This window comes from Lytechinus variegatus, chromosome 1, assembly GCF_018143015.1.
Source record: "Lytechinus variegatus isolate NC3 chromosome 1, Lvar_3.0, whole genome shotgun sequence".
Lineage (NCBI taxonomy): Eukaryota > Metazoa > Echinodermata > Echinoidea > Temnopleuroida > Toxopneustidae > Lytechinus > Lytechinus variegatus.
The window spans coordinates 68198170-68222023 of NC_054740.1; the positions used below are offsets into that span (position 1 = coordinate 68198170).

The following is a 23854-nucleotide window of genomic DNA, read 5'->3' on the forward strand; positions in this document are numbered from 1 at the left end:
TTCTTTTGTTTTTTATTGTTTGAATTATACAATATTTCAGTTTTTACGAATTTGACGATTAGGACCTCCTTGCCTGAAGCACAAAATGTTGAAATAATGGAATTCCACGTGTTCATGGAGGAATGAAACTTCATTTCACATGACAATGACGAGAAAATCAAAATATTTCATATTTCAAACAATAAAAAACAAAAGAAATAGTGAGTGAATGACATCATCGACTCTCTCATTTGGATGTAGCTGGCTCGTTCATATAACTGTTTTTTGAGATGAAGCGAAACTTTGAAATGTCATAACTTTCTTATTTTACATCCGATTTTGATGAAATTTTCAGTGTTATGCTTGTTGAATTTTTCTCTTTTTATTCAAATCAAGTTTTTGTTGGGGTGGACTTGTCCTTTAAGTATGAAAGGGGAAGTTCTCTCAGAGAAAAAGTTTATATAAAAAAAGGAGAAAAAATGATTAAAAAAACTCTGAAGAAGGTTTAGGGAAAATCGACCAAGGATTAAAGAGCCTAGTTATCATAAGTTTATTCTTATTTGTGACGTCAAATGTAAGCAGCTTTTCTACGTGTTATAAATTTATAAAGATCAGTATGTCATTTTCTAAAAAAAAATGCAAATTGTATATACCTTCGGGAGACTCCGCTCCTGGAAAAAATAAAAAGTCATTAGGAGCCATTAAACATTGATTCATGCATTTTATACGGGATTTTATATTACATGCATGATGAGGCAGCTGCTCGAATATGACGTTACTGATCACAATCTTAAAACTCAAATAATGAAGTGCCCCTTTAACACTCGGTGAAACCATGAGTAAGCAAATCGATCCAGACATGCTTTGACCCACGGGGGGAAAGTCCATCGTGAGCATTGCAAAGTTCGGATGTGTGGTACTGGTACTGATCGGGCTGATCGTCAAACCGTATTATCTGACCATATTAGAAGCTCACTCAAGCTTTGAGAGGACAGGCAAATGGACCGAGTTCGTATACCGGCAAAGCGGTGTACACACAACAGCCAAGATTATCCAAAATGGAGTTAAATGTCGCGGCCAGCATACTTTTCTATGTATTTCTTGTGGTAGCATGTACAGTTGGAACTGCCTTCGTGGTGTTTACGTTGTTTTTGTATCGATTTAACAGGAAATATGGACATATGCCTTGCCCAAGACCGACAGGGTATGATTTAATTGATTATTTCATAGTTATACGTGTGAGTGCGTCGTACCATGGACCTTAGCTTCTATACTATGGTCGTATTAGGCGAACGGTTGTGTTAAATTGTATGATGTAGGGAAGTGTTATAATATTATGACCGTTCTATTAGCGTTGCCATACAGTTTGCACTCATCACCAGTACCATGGTCAACTACGACAAAGAAATGTACAGGCGCATGCAAAAGCCCCCCCGGGGCAAAAGCATACTGGAATGAATATTGTCGTCTTCAGACAATTGGGCCCATGAAAATGTTTGTTAGGATCAAGGAGGTATCTCCTTTGTATGATCTGATGCTGGATACGCGCCTACAAACGACTATAAAATATGTAATATGTATGTAATATATATATATATAGTAAATAGTGGTAGTAAAATACGAGCTGTGATTGGCTGGATTTGTACCACGTGACCTCCCTTCAAAAAGTTATATTGTACATATGTACAATATAACTTTCGATTTTTGGATGGCAAAATCCATTATGGGGGGCTTAGATTGAGGGATCTATTTACTATAATAAATAGTGAACGTTCTATCATACAATATTACTGGACTATATGAACTCCAAATATAAAATTATCCCTCGTGCAAGCCTATTTCACCTCGGCCTTCGGCCTCGGTGAAATAAACCTGCACTCGGGATAATTTTATATTTGTCGTACATATAATCCAGTATATTGTACAACAGATTGTACACTATTTATATAATATATTACATTTGCAATAGGGTTCATACTTGTATTGATATACATATGTGTGAATATGTAATTGTGCTATTGATTAATTTTATATATTACTGATTCAAATAATTGTAACAAATTGTACGTGGACAGTCCCGCGCGTTGCGGAAATCAGTTCTGAAACTGACAATGCTACCCTGTGTATATAAAACTACAAATAAATGAAATGAAATAAAATGAGAAATTTATTACCCATCAGTCTTGAGTTGTAGAACATTTTCAAGGAGTTTATAACATATTGTTGCGAAATCTTTAAGGGTGTTGGAAATTAATAAACCACTGTAATGTAAACTCTCACCGAACTCACTGATTTTACCAACTGTTTACTTTTCCCCTCTCAGTGACTCTGTATAAATGTTCTCACTTCAGTTCTTAATTTCCTTCTCTCAGAATGTAAATTAACTATCAATACATGCGTCTTTATTATCTCACAGGTGCGGAATTGCAAATTGAAATAAGCAGAGCTGACTTTAATGTTAGATTGTCCACAGAATAGATACATTCAAACTACACTCGGCTGAAATTGACTCCAATTGACATGCCCCCAAAAACTATTCTCAAATGCGAATTTCCACCCCTTTTATATACCTTTATACATCTGTTAATAGCTCTATTGCTAAACCGAGCAAAGCATCCTTGAGCTACATGTAGTTTCTACCCTTCTCCCAAGAAAAACCCCGAGAACAACATTGTCCCCCGCATTGTCCTTGGCCTAGATCACTTATTCACTGCAACCATCCTGCCTGTGGGGAATCTACAGGTAGGACTATGGTATGCCAATGCTGTACATAGCACACACTTTAAAAAAATTCCTAAAATCTCACTTTAGTGACCAAAATTACTAATTTTCATACAGTTGCAATTTATTTTTCATTAGTAACTTGGGAATAATTTTTTATTCACTAGAGCGCTCAAAAACTTGAATTTTGGGCATATATTTTTGTACGCCCTTTATTGGTGGAAAGTAATATGGCAAGAAAATTTTCATTTTTCAATCTCTATTTTTAATTCAGAAAAAATAAGTTAAAAATTTAAATTCACATGAGTAGTAGACCGGCCAAAACGATTTTTTATACTTTGGACGGCAAAATTTGTTAAAGCTTGCTAATGCTTGGCATCCCAGCTAATAGTCTTGCAAAAATACCCAGGAATAGCGTACGGGCGGATGCCAAGCGCAATTTTGCGTGAAAGTGTCATTTTTAGCGTAAAATCTGAAGGACTGTCGAAAATCACGCATTTTAAAATTTTGACGGATTATCATCATATTTTTTATTATCTTTGATATAAATTATTTCTATTCAGAATTTCAAATTATAAGTCTACTAAATATGCATTTCAAATTTGAATATTACACACACACATATGGCACAGGGAAACATAAAACCGCGATTTCCTCGAAATAAAAGTTTGTGAAAACTGTCAATAGTTTGAAGTTTTTTTACGCAACATAAATTCATCGATTTAAATGCGTTTATCCATCGGATGTATAGTAAATGTCCTAGTGCCACAAATATTAAAAGAATTTTCAAGTAAGATGGTAGATATCTCATTTTATGTTATCCGAAAGGAGACAATGTGCATTTTACCAGGTGCGCATTTTGAAAGAAAAATTGAAAATACCGTACATTATGTACATAATTACATGTATAAGTACATACTAAATCGAGTTTTTATTTACATGTATAAGTCCATAATAAAGCGAGTTTTTAATTGGATAGCACAATTTGTCAATTCCTTGCATCCCAGCTAAAAGTCTTGCGGAAATACTGAGGAATAGCGTACGGGCGGATGCCAAGTGCACTTTTGCGTGAAAGTATCATTTTTAGCGTAAAATCTGAAAGACTGTTGAAAATCACGCATTTCGATATTTTGACGGATTATCATCATATTTTTTATTATCTTTGATATGAAATTGTTTTTATTCAGAGTTTCAAATTATAAGTCTACTAAATATGCATTTCAAATTTGAATATTACACACACATATATGGCAATATGAAATATAAAATCGTGATTTACTCAAAATAAAGGTTTTTAAAAATTATTAATGGTATAATGTTTGTGTTCCGCATCTCAATTTCGTCAAGATTTAGTGCTATTACCGAATAAATACTTAATAATTGTTGTCATGTCACATATAGTGAAAACAAATACTGAAATAAGATGCAAGATATATATCATTTTATGTTATATATGCGAAATATAACAATGCACATTATTTTATCAGACGCGCATTTCTGATAAAAAAATAAACAGCGCACAATATTACATCGATATTGCACATATCTTATATCAGTGCGATACTCGTCATATTATATAGGATTATGTTTGCTTTTGTAGAGTTCGATCTTCTTGCTATTTCCACGAATGAATTGGTGCTGAACTTAAATTTACCTGTGGCGATATTCAGAAATAGGTCTGATATTTAATTTGCCGTTACCATGGTAGCATTAATTTTACAGGAATATCTACATGTATATCCAAAATCATAGAAAACATACATGTATGAATAAAGCGATTAAATTAGCATTTTTAAACCACTCTGTCAATCTACATTTTACTTCAGTTATTTGATTATCAAAGTATATTAAAAAAAATGGCCGTTGCACGGCAGTACCTATTTTTTTGTCTCGCCGGCATAGCAGAGCAGGACTAAAGGAGCCACTTCTCCGGTGGAGGTGACGGTAGTTTTGATATAACAGCGTCATATCAACCTTGAAATCTTAACCAAAGTTACATTTTTCAAAATTTCATTATAACTTTGAACGTATAGAAAAAAATTAATGACACTTTAATTTTAATGACACTTTAATATTCATGTATTACTGATCGTCTTGCACAAGTTTTAGATCACATGATTAAGGTCAAAGGTCATTTAGAGTCACTGAACTTTGGCCATATGGGGGTATTTTTTTAAATGTCATCATAACTTGATTTTTATTGATCCAGTTAAAGATTACACTTGAACATAAGGGTATTAAAGTATCATCGATCATTTTGCACATATTTCAGTTCACATGATCAAGGTCATACGTTATTTTGGTTCGATGAGCTATGGATGGCGTTTTTTTATTATTAATTTCAGTTGTTTCCAATGTCCTGCTATGTTAAATTATGAATAATAAATGTTATTTGGTCTTTTGCATTGCAAATTATAATTTTCATTCAATTCATTTTACTTCATCAAAGTTTTTGCATTTGCTATTATCACAGGTCCATGTTGTTATATATTCTGGTCTAAGACGGGGGCCGGACAGCCCGACCCTGGGCAGCCCTGGACATACCAATGCCCTTTTGGGAAATGCAGTTGTACGACAATCTATATATTACAATATATGCGCTGGACGCTGGTCATTAGCCTTTAGATTTGTTTGTCATAATGGTCGTGCGACGGCATTTCCCAAAATGGCAATACACTGTGGTGAAATGAGCTTTAAGATTTGAAATGTGAACTTTAAAGGACAAGTCCACCCCAACATAAAATTGATTTGATTGAAAAGAGAAAAAAATCCAATAAGCATTACACTGAAAATTGACAGAGTGGTTTAAAAATGCTAATTCAATCGCTTTATTCATACATGTATGTTTTCTATGATTTTGGATATACATGTAGATATTCCTGTAAAATTAATGCTACCATGGTAACGGCAAATTAAATATCAGACCTATTTCTGAATATCGCCACAGGTAGATTTAAGTTCAGCACCAATTCATTCGTGGAAATATCAAGAAGATCGAACTCTACAAAAGCAAACATAATCCTATATAATATCATGACGAGTATCGCACTGATATAAGATAATGTGCAATATCGATGTAATATTCGCTGTTTATTTTTTTTATCAGAAATGCGCGTCTGATAAAATAATGTGCATTGTTATATTTCACATATATAACATAAAATGATATATATCTTGCATCTTATTTCAGTATTTGTTTTCACTATATGTCAGGGTGACCAGATTTCACAAAATGAAATACGGGACAATCGACAAAAAAGATCAGCAAAGAAGGCTATACACAGTGTTAACCTGTGAAAAATTATATAAAGAATTGAAAGGGTGGGTGAACGAAAGAATGAAGGAGAGAAAGAAAAGATGAAAGAAAAGCGATGAATTGAGAAGAAAGAAAGAAAAAAATAAGGGGAAAATGAAGGATAAAATGAAAAAAAGAATAAAAGAAAGTTAGAATAAAAGAAAGAATAAAAGAGAGAAAAATGTTTCCGTCATTCATTGAATTGAATACAAAAAGAAAGAAAAAGAAAGGAATGGAAGAATACAATGTGTGAAAGACAACATAGAGTATTAGAGAAGAGAAATAAAAAAAAGTAAGAAAATGAGAAGGAAAGAAAGAATGAAGGAAAGAAAAATGTTTCCTTCATTCTTTGAAAGAAAGAAAGAAGCAAAGAAAGAAAGAAGGAAAGCAGTAAGGGAGGAGGGAAGGAATTTAAGGGAGGGAGGGAGATAAAGAATAAGGGAAAGAATTCTGAATGAAAGAAAGGAGGAAAGAGAGGGAGGAAGAATTAAAGTGAGGAGGGAATGAAAACATAATGAAAACATAATGGAAGAGAAAGAATTTAAAGAAAAAGGAGAAGGGAGGGGGGAGAAAAAAGTTTTAAGAAAGAAAGAATATAAAAAAGGAAATTTGATGAAGAAGACGGATAAGAAAAAGGAGGAGAGAAAGAAAAAAGAACAGAGAGAGAGAGAAAGGATCAGGAAAGACAAATAGGAAATAAAGATAGATGGAACAAAAACGGGCAAGCAGGAAGGATAGGATGAAGAAAGAAGAGGAAAAAAAGTTCAAACTTCAAGCAAAAAAATCTAATCATCTAACAAAAATCATAATGATATTTGGTGTTTTTCAAATATATTTTTAAAATAAAAAAAAACTGTTTTAGAAATGAATAAAATTTCAAAGTGTTTTTTTTTACTTAAAAATTAGATGAAACGTCGCGGCATCATACACAAGACTCAAAACGAAAGCTGAAACACTAAGATCTAGTAATGAAAACTCGATAACTTGTTCCTCCGAGATTACATCTCCAAATCAGTAATCTGAGAACCCATAATATAGTCATACAAATTTCCCGCCGATTTTGTGATTATTTTGGCATGTTTGGTGGAGAGAATCTGCAGATCCTACATGCCTGGCTAGTAGCCTGCCACACAATGGCAGGAGGCCAGTTCGTTTGCGATGTATTACTATTGGGTTAGCAAGAAAATCACCGCAGAACTTAAAGTTATTTATCGATTTTATTGTTGTCTCTGCTTCGTCATCTGTTGGTTATTTTGATGAAAATTCGTCACTTTCAAATACATTTTGTTCAATATTCTGAAATACGGGACAAATATGCGTCCCGGGAAGGGTTTTTCGGGACGCCGGGACAAAGAAGCAATATACGGGACAATCCCGGGATATACGGGACGTCTGGTCACCCTGCTATATGTGACATGACAACAATTATTAAGTATTTATTCGGTAATAGCACTAAATCTTGACGAAATTGAGATGCGGAACACAAACATTATACCATTAATAATTTTTAAAAACCTTTATTTTGAGTAAATCACGATTTTATATTTCATATTGCCATATATGTGTGTGTAATATTCAAATTTGAAATGCATATTTAGTAGACTTATAATTTGAAACTCTGAATAAAAACAATTCCATATCAAAGATAATAAAAAATATGATGATAATCCGTCAAAATATCGAAATGCGTGATTTTCAACAGTCTTTCAGATTTTACGCTAAAAATGATACTTTCACGCAAAAGTGCACTTGGCATCCGCCCGCATGCTATTCCTCAGTATTTCCGCAAGACTTTTAGCTGGGATGTAAGGAATTGACAAATTGTGCTATCCAATTAAAAACTCGCTTTATTATGGACTTATACATGTAAATAAAAACTCGATTTAGTATGTACTTATACATGTAATTATGTACATAATGTACGGTATTTTCAATTTTTCTTTCAAAATGCGCACCTGGTAAAATGCACATTGTCTCCTTTCGGATAACATAAAATGAGATATCTACCATCTTACTTGAAAATTCTTTTAATATTTGTGGCACTAGGACATTTACTATACATTCGATGGATAAACGCATTTAAATCGAAGAATTTATGTTGCGTAAAAAAACTTCAAACTATTGATAGTTTTCACAAACTTTTATTTCGAGGAAATCGCGGTTTTATGTTTCCCTGTGCCATATGTGTGTGTGTAATATTCAATTTGAAATGCATATTTAGTAGACTTATAATTTGAAATTCTGAATAAAAATAATTTCATATCAAAGATAATAAAAAATATGATGATATTCCGTCAAAATATCAAAATGCGTGATTTTCGACAGTCTTTCAGATTTTACGCTAAAAATGACATTTTCACGCAAAATTGCGCTTGGCATCCGCCCATACGCTATTCCTGGGTATTTTTGCAAGACTATTAGCTGGGATGCCAAGCATTAACAAATTTTGCCGTCGAATCCTTATCTAGAGCACTTTTTGAGGTTTGGCCGGTCTACTATGAGTGCCAAGTTATATGATGAATAGGTGTAATGGAAACTGATAGTGTAAGAAAATCAAGCATTAGTCCCACAGAAAAAGAGAAAATAAGCCAAACATTGCCACCCTTATTTGCCACACATGGAGATTTAACTGAGAACAAGGTTATATCATAACAAGGTTATATCATAACATTGTTCATTGAATGAGTGGCCAAGTGCAGATTCTGTCGACGAGCGGAGCGAGACCCTGGACTTATGCAAAACAGATCTGTCCTCAGCGTGAGGTCAGGCGAGGTCGCACGCGACTGAGATCTGTCATCGCTGGGCGAGGCCGCACGCGACTGAGAGACTGTCCTTGTCGTTACGTAAGCGAATCTAGGACAGTCCTCTTGAGAACGAGGTCCAGGTATGGTCTGACCTCAGCTGGGAATGCTGGAAGGTCGCTCAGGCAGACCGAGACGTAGGACATCCCGCAAACTATGCCAAGGACAATATACATGTACAAGCTCGATGAGGCTTTGCTCTTACCAGAGAAGTGTTCTCTTGAATACTGAGAATATTAATAGTATACTGCAAATACAAAATAGTGACAATATTAATAAGTTGTATTACCATGTATCCTTATAGTATCATTCTAAGCTAATAGATAGATAGAAAACAAAATGTTGTACATTAAGGTCTTGCCCGCGCCCTATCAAATATCCTTGCGCCGCCATTTGTAATTTTTACGATTAAACTGGTTTCTCTCAAGGAAGATACGACTGATTCGAATATTTTTTTGTTCTGTCTCTAGCTTCTTCACTGGTCACTTGTCTCATTTCAATGCTGTTGCGAAGAAACTGGATTTCCCGCCCCTGTTGCTGATGTACCAATGGTAAGTTTAAAGATAACTTTATTTAATAGCATTAAGGCACTATCCCGACATAAAGATTCGTCAAAGTCACTTAAAACATGTTTCAATCAACACTTAAAATTTTGCATCTCAAGTGAAAATTAAAATCTCTCTTAAAATCTTAATTCAGAAGATGTTCCAGTTTGAATTAGATTTAAGTTTCATACCCATCCATCCAAGCACTACACTAATATGAATTAAAAGAGAAAGAAAATAGAAACAAAACACAAAATTAAACAAAACATTATATGGAAAAAAGTGACATAACCTCGCTTTTTTTAAAGGCATGTTCTTTTCGTTATGGGGACAAAGTAAATAAACAGTTATTTACTTATATTGTTTCTGTTTTAAACAAGGACGAGAGAACTCGGACCAGTCTTCTATCTGCGATTTGTTTTACAACCGATGGTGGTATGCAGCGACTCTAAAGCGGTGAAGGTAAATTATTGACTGACGCTATTTTATCATTTATTATTATGACCATGGGATAGCTGAAAAGAAGGTTTAATTCTTGTACTGGTATGCCCAGGATAGGTTTACAAAGATTTAACACCTATTTCCACTCCGTCATTCATCGTCATTGCTCATAATTTTAGTGAATCAATTAGTCATTAGTCATACATGTATCAACATCATCATCATCAGCTTATTCTGTTTGTGTTTGTGTCTAAATCAAAATATTTTGAGGGGTTTCGATGAGATTTCTCGACAAGCTTTAACTTTGTGGTATCGTTGATCTTCTTTACAACAGGAGGTTTGCCTTGATAGCCGCCATCTTAAGCCACAAAGCATGTACGTAGGATTCTATTCCGTGTTTGGCGAGAGATTCATGGGCAACGGACTGGTCTCACAAACGGATCACGAGAAATGGCACACAAGGCGAGCTCTTCTAAACCCAGCATTCAATCGAAAGTGAGTATATCCCAGAAATCACGGCGTAATTTTAAAATGACAGCCCCCCCTAAAAAAAAAATTAAATGAATAATTAAATAACATTGAAAACCAATACACTTAAAACATAATTAGGCTCAATATTTCTAAATTCATAAAGCTGATTGACGAAATTGTATGCATATTATTCGCCATGTAACACTGGGCGGAAAAAATAGGGTAGTTTTCATGTTTCAGGTGATGGATGAGAATCCGTTATGAGATGTTTCAATGGTTAATTCATTTTCATATTGAGCCAATCAATGTACAGTTTGATGGTCAGATGTGAAATCTCCAACGTATTTTGTGTGTAATGGTAATATAAATTAGACCTATAATTCAATCCTCATTTTACTGCTAGTTAATATACGTGTCTAATCATGGGACATATGTGCAATAGTGACATCCAAATATCGAAGAGGTACTCCATGCTAAACTTCTAAAACCTATATGATTTGAACAGATACATGTACATGTAAGAGTCCGAAAATCATCCAAGCAAAACGCCGCGAAATTTCATCACAAATCTACCAGGGATAGCAAAGTTATAAGTATGACATTTCAAACTTTTGCATTGTTTTTGCGAATCATTTTATTAGCGAGCTGATGATGTCGTTTCTTTATTCTATTCCTTTGTGTTATATGTAGATTACACATTCACTGTTTACGATAATCATTGCTGAAATCGATTTCTATTACAAGGAAAAATGTTTTTGTTATTGAAATATCAAATAATATAAGTGAGAGTGGGGACATGATATAATCGGCATGAGGAAATGCATATACCAATTTTCTCAAAATATCACCAAACTCCAATACCTAGTTACTATAATCCAATACCATATTTTCATCAGGCTTTGATGATTTTTTTTTCTTGTTTTATTCTTTGAATTTAACTCATGATTATTTAATATGTATAGCTGTCTTCAAGACTTGTGTACGCACTTGAAGATCTGTGTCCTTCAACCAGTGAGCATATGCAGCCAGCAGGGTTGATTTTACGATGGGGTAGTGGCTGCGATAGTGTAAAAATATTTTAAGGAAATACTCGGTAGGGTAGTTTTCCTGGGGAGCGTTTCATGAAAGGACTTGTCAGGCGTTTCATCCGACAAGTCCTGTTTTATCAGACAGTTACTATAGTAACAGTGCTTCTAAACCAATCAGAATCCAGGAAAGTTGTCAGATCTGACAACTTGTCGGACGAAAATATTGATGAAACGCCCCCCTGTTTGAATTTAAATGAAGGGTCTGGTGTCACACAAAGAGGTGACCATCGCCTTGTTTAATCTTATATCAGGTATCTCATGCAAATGATGGATCTCTTCAACGACAGTGCGACCCGCTTGCGGGATCACCTTGTCCCTCTAGCAGACGGCAAAACTCTCGTAAAAATGCTAGACCATTTCAACGATGTCACCTTGGATGTCATTGCTAAGGTAACTCCTCCCTCTCTCTTCATTTTGTTGGCATGAGGACTTTCTTTAATGAGAACTATGATGGCAACATTGATTATCCGGAGTGTCTGTTGAGTATTAAAGTCCTGCTGACTTAATTAGATGAGAAATACGTGCCACGCTATTAATGACCCTTTCTAAAGATATCCAAAAACACAGGGCAAGGTTTTCTGGACACACACGGGGAAGCAGTTTTCAAACTCTTCAGTTTAATATTCGTAACCATTTCGTCGCTAAAGTGCAAATAATTATAGGCCTATAGACCCAAATCAGATGGTTGGCCTCAAATGCAGCCAAAATAACCGTACGATATCCAAAGGAACAATACTGAATAGGCCTACCTCCGTCACATTAACCACTGTCTTTAATGGTAAATTTTGTCGACTTATCAGCAATTCATTAAAAAAAATGTTCACTATACTTCTCCATATTCTGCAACGAAGGTAGGATTTGACATGGATATAAACGCTGTTGAGAGACCTGACTGCCCGTTCCCGTCGGCGGTGGCGCTCGCTCTTGAAGGAATGGATGTTATATTCAAGCAACCTATGATGATGGTTAGTGTGCTGAATTTCAACGTTTCTTTACAAAATGTGTGGGGACGTCGTGGCTAGTGGTTAAGACTCTCGTCCTTCAATCAAAACTAGTTTAGCCGGGGTAATGTAGGAGCACCTCGAGCACCTAGCAAGGTGGATACGTGCGCTAAGCGAATCCTATATCATTATTATTATGAAAATAAAAATTCACCTTCTTTACATCAGTTCATAATGTTTATCCACACGAAATTCTCTCTTTGCGAAGTGATAGATTGGGAAGAGTGCACATCAAAATCTGTCGCGTTGACTTTGTGCACCGTCATTTTATTTCAGTGTTATTTTTTTTCTAGTAGTTCAGCTCTTGTGGGAATTATTTCAGCACTTTTGATTTGTACTTTTACATTATTTTGTGTCGATTGCAATCCTAATACCCTCGGGTTTCATTTTAATACAAACATGGTTTGATCCTCTCGGGACACCAAGGCCCTAGTCTGCTGGGCAAACCCTTCACTCAAGTTAAGGGTCTGAATGTGCAGCCTACTCATGCCTTGTGTACTGAAGGCCCTTTCGCTCAGGTATTGGCACAGCAAGTTTTGTATGTGCTAGTCTTTGCGTGGAGGCACACTCGTTGATCAAAGTTCCAATCAGGGTCTGTGCCTGCAGACTACCAAGACCCCGGCTTATAGGGTGTCTCAGCTTAATCATGTTGACATATCTGAAGAAAATAGAAATATGATATTGGCCCTTTTCCATTTTTGAAACATTATGTTTATCTTTTCAGTAAAATAAGATCTCTATCTTCGTCTAGCTAAAAAAAGAATTATTTCTTCCAGGTGGATCCTCGCAGTAAGGCTCGTAAATACCGCCGATCGGTGCGCGACGCCATTAAACTGGTACGAAAATTTGGCAAGGATTGCATTGAACAGAGAAGAGCGGCAAAGAAGAGAGGTGAAGAGTTGCCTAAGGACATCCTGACATGTATCCTGGAAGTCGAAGACGATCTCTGCAATGGACAAAACATCGACACAGCAGACATGATTGATGAGTTTGGGACATTCTTCGTAGCAGGTTAGCTCGTACAACTTTTGTCTCCTTGTAAGATATTTTCTCTCAGAAACATGAAGGAATAATAAATTTTCGGTTTTCTCCTTTTCAGTATCCTCATCGTCTTGGAATACTTTTTTTTATATCTGTTATCTTTAATAATTTCAATTAATATTAGTATTGTTTTTTTGTCGTTAATATTATCATTACTCAAATTTCAAGACCTTGTTTAAGATCAATATTTTCATAATTCTTAAGTAGTTGTAATATAGTATGAATAATTATTTTATTGGTGACCAACTCACGCGAGAGGTTCTTTCCATGATCAAATGGTGAGTACTACTGTAATATGTAGGCATATATGCCTATTTCTTTGTTATATAATGAAATGCGCTACTGTACTATAATTTATTATTATCATTATTGTATTAATATTATTAGTATTATTATTATAATTACCGGTATAGTTATCATCAGCTTTGTTGTAAACTTATCATTATCATCACCATCATTACCATCACATTGTCATCATCATCACCATCATCACCATCTCATCACCACCACCACCACCATCACCACCACCATTATCATCATCATCATCATCATCATCATCATCATCATTATCATCATCATCATTATCATCATCATCATTATCACCATCATCATCACCATCATAATTATCACCTTCTTTATCATCACCATCACCATCATCATCATCATCATCACCACCATCATCAACATCACATCATCATCATCATATCATCATTAGCCTCAGAAGCAGCATCATCATCGTCGTTATTACTGTTGATATTATTATAAGTATCATTATCGATATCATTATTATTATGGGCATGATCATTATCCATCCACCATTACTGTTGTACCTATGCCATAATTCAGCACGGTCATATATCATATTGATCTTTATGATTACTCTGAAGGTCAAGAAACCACGAGCAACCTCCTCGCCTTTACCTTACTCGAATCTGGAAGACATGAAGACGTGGCAAAGAGGTAAGTTTTAGTTCAAGATCGGCAACCTATTTCTTTTAAGAATATTATTAAAATGTAATTGTGAAATCAAAAGTATACGCTGCGGTGTTGATTCAAAATGAATGATAACACAGTCATAAACTACTCAATACATTTATAGCACAATAACTATGTCACCAAGTAGATAAACGAGTACTTTAATTTCCTCTCAAACCATTCTCTGTGCAAAGTTAGCTATTTATAACATACGGTGAATCGGAGACCACAGTTCGCTTTAACAGTTCCTTTTAACACACAACATATTATAGGAAGGTAGCAACTTAGCTTATAGTAGCCATAATGATTGTTTCACAATTCGATGACCTTGGTTAAATTGCCACTTGGACAGACCATGGTCCATGAACAGACTCGGTATGTTACCAGGTCCCTCGGATAGGACCTTGATCCTTCGGTCCCCTGGTTGCTTATATACAAGCAATCACGCTTATAAACAAATTACCAACACCCTCTCGAGTTCTGAAGCAAACCACCAATCACTCTCGTTCGAAGAAAGCCTTTAAGTAAGATAGTCAGAACATGTAGTTTGAAAGTACATTGCAATTATTTAATTCCTGATACTCATTCTTCCATTTTTCATTAAGCCATAAATAGTTTGGCTCTCGGACTAAAAGAAGGAAACCATAATATCAAGTATGACGACTGTTAAAGCAAGTTTATTATTAAACTGTTGTTTCTACTAAAGTGCGCAATTCATACAGTACATCATTTTCCTTTTAATTTTTTTTGTATTAAAGTTTTTTGCAACATATACCTCACATTGGCACTGAATAAGTATGTATGTGTGTGTTTGTGTGTGTGGGTGCCGTGGCCGAGCGGTCTAAAGGCCTGGTCACACCGCCCGAGCGTTGTTGGAACGGTCGTGGAGCGGTTGGGAAAGAGGGTCGAATTTCGCTCACAAAATTGGGGAAAAAATCGAAAATGGTGAACGGTAGCGAGCGGTGATGATTTTTTTCTCTCCGCTTTACGACCGCTCCAGCAACGCTCGGGCGGTGTGACCAGGCCTTAAGGCGCCTCACAGGACATTTGGAAATCAGGGATTCGATCCCCTGCTACGTCACCTATGCCATAAGCAAGGCATTTCTTCGACAGTGCTCATTTATCCTGTATTTAGATAAATGTAAATGCTATGTACATTCTTAAAATAGGTATGTGCTAGTTATTTATTTTTACTTTTATTTTTTTTAATGAGAGAGTGTGTGTGTGTTGTGGTGGTGTGTGCACTCATTTGGGAGGGTTTATGTGAAATAAAGAGTATGATTAAATTTAATTTAGTGCGTGTTTAAGCCTTCTTTAGTCTTTTCTATACATATTTATCAAATGTGTTTTTTTTTCAAATAAAACTGGACATGTAATCATTATGCAAGGGGGGAAAACATGTCTTTATTCTCACATAATTTTAGAATGCTTAATTATTACTTGGTAACATCAGTGGCATTACCATATCCGTTTGCATACATCCATGTTTTTCTGTGAAATAAAATATTGAAACGTAAACTTGAATTTCAGCTTTGTAAGTCAGGTGCATTCCAGTTGCTTCTAACGCTAACAGGTGAATTGTGTATATATTTGTTTCCTAATATATACATAATTAAACTTCCAAACGAACTATGCTACTCGTTTGGGAGTATATCATTTGTCCTTAAATTAATGGTCAGATATTTGGTTAGTTTATTCCAGAAATATTCTTGCCCCCTCACATCCTCGGTCCAGTGAATGTAAGGTCTACCGTCTCGGAGATACAATCTAACCAAGAAGGGCATTTCATCATCATGGATGTCTTCAAGGAAGACAACCATCACGAATTCTGTCAGAGTATCGCTCACGTGATCCATGGCCGTACGAAACTTGAGAACAAACCAGCGGTCCTTCACAGCAGCTTTACTGAGTACGATAATGGTCTTGTAACTGTGGGTCACCACGTAATCGACCGCATCTAAGTAATGCATGCCTAGTACGAGATCCTCATCACCGAAGACGTTCCTCCGAAACTGTGGAAGGTGTTCTACCAGAGCAGGTCGGAAGTGCTCGCGAACCCATACTTCGTCGTCGTCGTAAAATATGATGTTCAGATCAAACTCATAGTCGTCGTGTTCTCTGGCATCTTGCATCTCTCTGTATCCAACAGCGGCTAATTTTAGCAGAAATATTTTGTATTTCAAGTACCATCGGTTGTGATAAGTGATTATGGAAATAACGATAAAGCAAACAATAGTCAGTGAAATCAAGGAAATGAGCCCAATATTGCCTGTACAAAATTGATTCGGATCAAAATCAAGCAGATGTTTCAGACGCAGAGGTTCAATGGATGCTATCGTGCAGATGGTGTTGTCTTTGTTGTCCAAGTCAATGTTCTCATTTAACAAATCTATAAGCCATTGAATGTCACAGTTACAAGCTATTGGGTTATTTGATAGATCCAGTAGTGAAATAGAGGACGCAATTGGCTTGAAAGCGCTTTGATTCAGACTTGTTAACTTGTTGTCAGCCAGTGAAAGTTTGGTGAGTTTTGCGTTTTTCAAGAATATCAATCTTTCCAAGTAGGAAATTTGGTTTCCCCCCAAGTTTATTGATCCCAATTGAGGCAAAATCCATAAGAGTCTTCCATCAAGACTTTTGATGTTGTTTCCTTTCAAACTTAATGTCTGGAGAGATTCCAAACCAGTGAAGAAGTGAGGGTGTACATTTTCAATTTTGCAGTCATCTATGATGAGCTCCTGTAAAGCAAAGAGTTGACGAAATATTCCAGGTGGTAGAGTATTATCGAAGAACTTAGTTCCGTCGAAATAATTTCCGCTGAGGTCAAGACGATGGAGATTCAACAATCCATCGAAAAGAGAGGCATTCGTCGCGTTGCTAAACAGGTGAACAACGAAAATGCTAGACTTCCTTAAGCTGAAATCAACAAGAGATTGTAGATACCGAAACGGTGATCTTGATGGTGTCCAATTTGGTGACTCTAGAATAAAATTCAGGGATAGTATTCTTAGCGTTGGGATGTTAAGTTGTAAATCATAAACGTTGGTTCCTGACAGATCAATATACTGAATACTGCTGAGACCTGAAAATGCATTCAACTCTAAGAAAGAGAGTTCTTTGTTTGAATTCATGTCTAAGGAGATCAAGCTCTCTAAACCACGAAAAGTAGATGAGAGTATTTTGGTTAAACTGTTTTCTCGTAAGTTCAGTTGTGTTAAGTTAACTAATGTCCAGGTCTGGTTGTCAGGATTTATTTCTGTTATATCGTTGTTGCTGATATTCAATACGTCCAGTGATTCCATGCCATTAAAAATTTCTGGAGGAATTATATCAATGGGAAGGCTGTTATAACTGAAAGTAAACTGTTTGAGTTTTGTCAAATTCGCAAAGACTAAAGGAGGGAGGTACGTAAGTTCATTCCCGTAGAAGTTCAAGACAGAGAGGGATGAATTACACAACGGGTCAAACAGACCTTCAGGAAACGCACCAGAGTACCCTCTCACGATCGTGAGCTCCTGGAGGTTTGATTTTGAGATGCCGAGTGTGGTGTTAATTAATACCTCCTCACTCAAGGGATAGAAACCCAGCTTTAGTGAGCGAATGTTCAACGATGCAAAGTCGTCAGGATCTACAAATTGGATTGGGTTATCTGTAAGATCTAGGAAGTCACTGTGGCAAACAAACGTGAACCATCCCTTTGCAATACGCTGTATTTGATTTCCATCCATGTATACTTTGTCGACCTTACCACAAGAACTTATATTAATAAAGGAAAGTTTGTCTTTGATAGAAGTAAGCGGTGGAGATTTTGACTGGACTGTAGGGTGTCATTAGGGAGTGTCATTAAGTTTGCTTCCTCCAAATACAGAGTGATCAGTTGTGGAGACATCTTGAAGACATCTTTTACTGGAAGCACAAGACGAGGGTTGCAGGACAGGTTCAGGATCTTTAAGCCATGGAGGGGATGAAAAGAGGTAGATTCTATGACTCCTAGATCATTGTTAGAAATATACAAACTGGTGATCAGAGGGTATACATCGAACGAAGAGTTCAAAAGCATTTTGATTCGGTTATTTGACAAATCCAGCAAAACGATGTCCTTAGAAAGATCCTGAGGAACTTCTTTCAAGTCTCTATGTGAGCAATCTACCATCCTGAAGTCCATATCATGATTGCACCCATGGGTGGATTTGCTTGTGAGCAGTGTTGAAGATGTCGTTGCTTCAAATCCAACATGTGCATCGACATGTCTAACGAATAAAGAGGAAAATCCTAGAAGCAGGAAGTGTAGGATATGACTGACTTCCATAATGTCAAGATACCATGCAACTCCTGAATCTTGATAAAGTAGTACCCCTTTTCGGATCGCACGTAACCTTCCTCACAAATACAAAGTAGCAGCAGAAGATCTAAGTAAAGCTGTAATAGCAATAGCTACACATCGATTTGCGAAACAGTTATTGATGGAACCGTGCGTGACTATTCTAATACTTTCCTTTTGATAAATAAGCCCAATTAGTTTCAGTATACAACGTACTACAGATTTATGGTAATTTATTTTACAAATACTGTACAAATGGCAGCGGTGATGAGAAATAATGTCCCAGCCACTGCCCGGAGCTAGTGTATGGAGAGGGAGTGGATCAATCGACTGGGAAACGGGGAGGCGTTTTCTGTAAAATATCCGTGCTTGCAAATGCGATATTCTGCAAACTAAATACGAAGGTACGATTAGATGACTGTGTCGTCTAGTGTACAGTGACACCCTACATCGTGGTGCATGAGAAGAAATTCTCATGAATGAACGATTGTATGTGTGGGAGAGGATTTAGCTACTGGTGAAGGAAAAGTGTTTTCTTTTTCACTATTATAATGAAACTTAGGATTTTCAACCAACAAAACGGTAACCTAGGATTTTCAACCAACAAAACGGTATGAAATCTGACCCTGAAATGTGATGATGTTCAGCGCCAATGTTTGCATTGCAAATTGATACCAATTTAAATCTAATAAGATACGCTGAAAATCCATAAACGATTAAGAATGACATGTTTCTACCATTTTCTTTTTGGACAGGCTAAAAGCTGAAGTTGATGAAGTCCTGGGGAATAAACCGAATATTGAGTACTCAGACCTCCCCAAGCTGGAGTATATGTCTCGGGTAGGTTTACATTAATTTATCTAAAATAAGACATGTATCTAAAACTAGTCAAATATCTGGTGAATAGTCATTAGACCCTAGCATCAGCTTACATACCAAACACTGTAGCAGTCACTGCATGCGTTTTGGCCTTTCGAATTAAAATTTGGCATCTTTTCAGCCGATTAAGTGTTTTCTATTAATTTTGGATCTCTAGTCCTCTATCGGCTATGTTTTCACTTCTATTTAAAACGGTTCCTTTTCCTTTTTCCCAGATCTAGTGATATGATATTATATTGCTACTGACAAAGATCCTGACATTTTTAGCCCATTTTAAGTATTCAAAGATAACTTCAAAACGGTTTTCTTTAAAAAAAATTCATAAATATATATGTAGATATTTTTATCGGCACCCCTCTTGAAGGATGTAAAATCGGGTTAATTTATCCAATAAAACATCCTTCAGTCATGTCAGTGTTCATATCATACCTATTTTGGGCACAGACGATTTCATTAAAAGCACACTATGAATTATAGTAACATCCAAGCTGTCAGAACATATGACTTTCATTTACCAATTTGTTTTGGGTGATTTTTAAATTATTGCTTTAATATTTTATGTGAAATTATAATGAGTTTTTGTCTGATTTTTAATAAAATTGTATGAAAAAGTGAATATATGTATATGTATATATAAATTATATGTATATATAGCCTATATAAGGCCTATATATATTTTTCATTACTTATAGGTGTTTAAAGAAACGATGCGACTTAACCCTCCTGTGAGTGGAGTAATACGTGGTCTAGCTTGTGACGTCAATTCTTCGGGTTACGTCATACCAAAAGGATCAAATATATTTGTAAGTAAGGGCGTTTTGTTTTTATTTTTCTTCGCCCGTCGGTTACGCACCGTATGCAGTATTGTCTATGGGCGGTGAAAGGGAAGGGCGGGGCAGAAAGTTCCTCGAGTTTATGAGGAAATGTTTTCAGAAAAAAAAAAAATGATTAAATAAAAATCATTTATTTCTTTTAATTGTTCAATGACTGAGTATTATTTCATTCGCACTACTTAGAGAGGGATCTTATTATAAGGTAGTGGGATAATTCAATTATTACCACTAAGGAAGGTGGGTGCAGGAAGCACCCATTGTTACGCGCCTGTGTGTATTAAATCAAGTGTAGGAAATAAGGTCTTAATACTAAGGTTATTCCTTTTTTTTATGGCATTCTTACTTAATTGATTGGCCTATGGAATACGGGGCCTATATTAGTATTATTTGTACCCCAGTATCGTGATTTGTCCATTTGTATATGCACTGAGCTAGATTGAAAATATATAGACGATGACAGGATAGAAGTCAAAATTAATAAATACTGTATACTTAGATAAAATAGAAGTGTTAGTGCATGTTTTTTTTTAAATGTAGTTTAAATCATTGTTGTTGTTTTTGTTATCGTTATTTTTATTGATATTATGCAATATATTATTGCCATCCTCCGGAAATATTTCAAATACTTCATCATCAAGCTTTACCTCATTGTTATTTTGTTTGTTTACAAACTTTAAAAGCAGCATTTATTGATTGGTTTGAAAATGTTTGATATTTTTCCTCTGTTTTTATGGATGATGTTGTTTTCAGCCTGGTGTACCCCTATTATTCTTCGCTCGGATTCATCGTATGTCAGGTTGAAAACAACATCCATTATACAGAGGAATAATATCAAACTCTGGCGAATTTGGTCTTTGACATGTTTGAAGTCGCGCGAGACTTGAAGAAGAAGAAGATCGCGGTGCGAACTTGTCGCGATTTATTGTTAATGGTGTAGAGAGGGGGGGGGGGGGGGGGCAGACCCGGACTGGATGAGGTTAACTCGTATGTTTGAATACCATTTTTCAAGTCCTAATAATAATTTGTATTATTTATCAATTTCATAAAAAAAAACATAATCCCCACGCACTATATTTTAATAATAGTTTCGATTTTTTTTAACCAGACCATGTCTTACATTATCCCTGTCTTTTGTGATACAGTTTCCACATACATTCAGCCGTTTTAAGTTTATAAATTTGTAATCTTTTTATTTCTATGAATTGAATTATTCAGGTAAACAGAGGTGAAATGAACGATTTTTTTCACCATTTATACAGTTCCCTCTCATTCGTTATCTCGTCAATTATTTATTTTACACTTTTTAACTGATGCAGTTTGGAACATATCTAACCTCACGGCAGGAAGAATACTTTGACGACCCACTTCTATTCAACCCGGATCGATTTATTCCCACTGATGACCTGTAAGTATTTCGAAAGACTTAGAAGCAACTATGCAGCATTTTTATAGTGCTCCTAAGTGATCGTCTGATGCCTTATTGTCTGTCTGACTTTGGAATATTTTGACGTTGTCAAGTGTGCTTATTTGACCCAACGTACCTACAAGATTCGATGTTATTCGTAAAAATAGATATGTGATGGATAATTGTCGTTTGCTAAACTAAACGTAAGTTTAGACACTCTATATCATCTTCATCTCCATCATCATCATCATCATTACCATTATTATCACCATCAACATCATTACCATCATCGTTATCATCATTATCATCATCATGATCATGATGATCATCATCATCACCCTCATCATCCTCATCATTATCATCATCATCATCAGCATCATTTATTACGTTACCGGTATCAACGTCATGACTCAATGTAATTTATTTCTTCTCCCCCCCCCCCTCTTTTTTTTGCAGCCCACGGCACCTTTATGCATATTTCCCTTTCGCCATTGGTCAACGGAATTGTATTGGACAGCAGTTAGCTCTGGTATGCTATTTCTGCACAGTATCTCTTATAAAATCTGAATGCATATACATGTATGTCTGTATATGAAATTAAACCAGAAAACAGCGTTTCTTTGCATGCATTGTATATGTATTTTCCCGGGGTATTTTCACCAATATTAAGGATTAATATAAAATGTGGCTAAAATAATGCTAAGAAATATATAAAAATGCTGATACTGCAGCTAAAACCACTTCTGAAAAATACAATGGTCTCTGTTTAATAAGAAGTTTACTAATCAACCACATCATATGAAAAAAAATGATACACACCTTTGTACATAACAGACTCCCTAAAATGCACGAAAACTATTGATATCATTCTTCCTCCTCTTTCTTCTCTTTTGAAACTTATACCAGCAAAAGTTTTTTTTTTCGCTGATGCTATTTTTTTTTTCTTATATTGATTGCCTTTTATATCGTCTAGATCGAATCCAAGGTGATCTTGGCGAAACTGCTGCAGAGCTTCGATTTCAGATTGGAGCAGTCCCAACGTCACGTCCTTCTTTCGAACGTCACCAATAAACCGTTTGACAGATGTAAGAACTACATTAGCCTCCGAGCCTGACAAACTGCATTTATCAACGTTTATAGCACCAAGTGACGCGTTAATGTTCTGATCATATATTTTTTTTCCTTATTCTATTTTTGTATTTCTTTTTATTTTTATTCATGTCATTTTTTTTATTTTTAGGTGTATTCAATTATTTCTTTTCATTTAATCATTTTATAATGTATTATTCATATCATTGTATATATTTATATTTAAAATCCAGGCTTATTCTTTATACTTAAACCGCCCTCACGCGACGAACCACGAATACCCCAGTAAAGATCCAAACTACTTCTTAAAAGCTAATCATATTCTGCAATAATATCTACAAGATTACTACGGATATAGATAAGCATATTATGATCTTTAGTACAACACAAATGGAAAACTCGTTAATAACACATAGCGATAACGGCCTTGTTGGGGTTGGCTTGAAGTGACCGAGTCACAATTGTTTGACCACTGTATTTTACCGATTATAAATATCTTCATTTATTTTTACCGTTAACTTCATGACCTGGAAACTGGGCGTTGTGGCGTGCGCCTGTAATCCAAGCTGTGGGGAAGTAACAAATTGGTGCAGAGGTTCGAGCCCTGATCACGTCTTTCGGATGGTGACGTTAAAGGTCGGTCCCAGACGTAAATAATCATACCTGATTGATACACGTTTGTCAAAAACTCAAAATACACAATATCATGACCTGGATGGAGTTGGGGAGGTTTGGGGAGGAAGACCTGTGGGTTATGATTATTAATTTAGCCTTTTCCATACACAGGCAGCCTCTCCAACTCTCATCCAGGGCCCCGTCTTACAAAGAGTTACGATTGATCCCCGGGATTGTTCCAATCAATCGTAACTCTGGAAATCCATCAGTGTCATCATTTTTTTTCTACAGAAAAATAGCAAAATGTCCTTTGTGAAAAAAGACACCAAATTGTCAAGAAATTAATGATTTTAT

General features: G+C 35.7%; 1 protein-coding gene and 1 pseudogene across 1 annotated transcript; one reads left to right on the plus strand and one right to left on the minus strand.

The window, feature by feature from the left end:
* The first annotated feature begins 878 nt into the window (after positions 1 to 878).
* On the plus strand, positions 879 to 23005 carry LOC121420851 (cholesterol 24-hydroxylase-like). Its single transcript, XM_041615472.1, has 13 exons — positions 879 to 1183; positions 9267 to 9347; positions 9722 to 9803; positions 10117 to 10277; positions 11593 to 11731; positions 12193 to 12306; positions 13119 to 13353; positions 14271 to 14343; positions 19435 to 19519; positions 20251 to 20361; positions 21708 to 21796; positions 22253 to 22325; positions 22770 to 23005. The coding sequence occupies exons 1-13, from the start codon at positions 1038 to 1040 to the stop codon at positions 22908 to 22910; spliced, it is 1530 nt and encodes a 509-aa protein (XP_041471406.1). The 5' UTR covers positions 879 to 1037; the 3' UTR covers positions 22911 to 23005.
* On the minus strand, positions 15396 to 18500 carry LOC121420839 (annotated as a pseudogene).
* Positions 23006 to 23854: the final 849 nt, after the last annotated feature.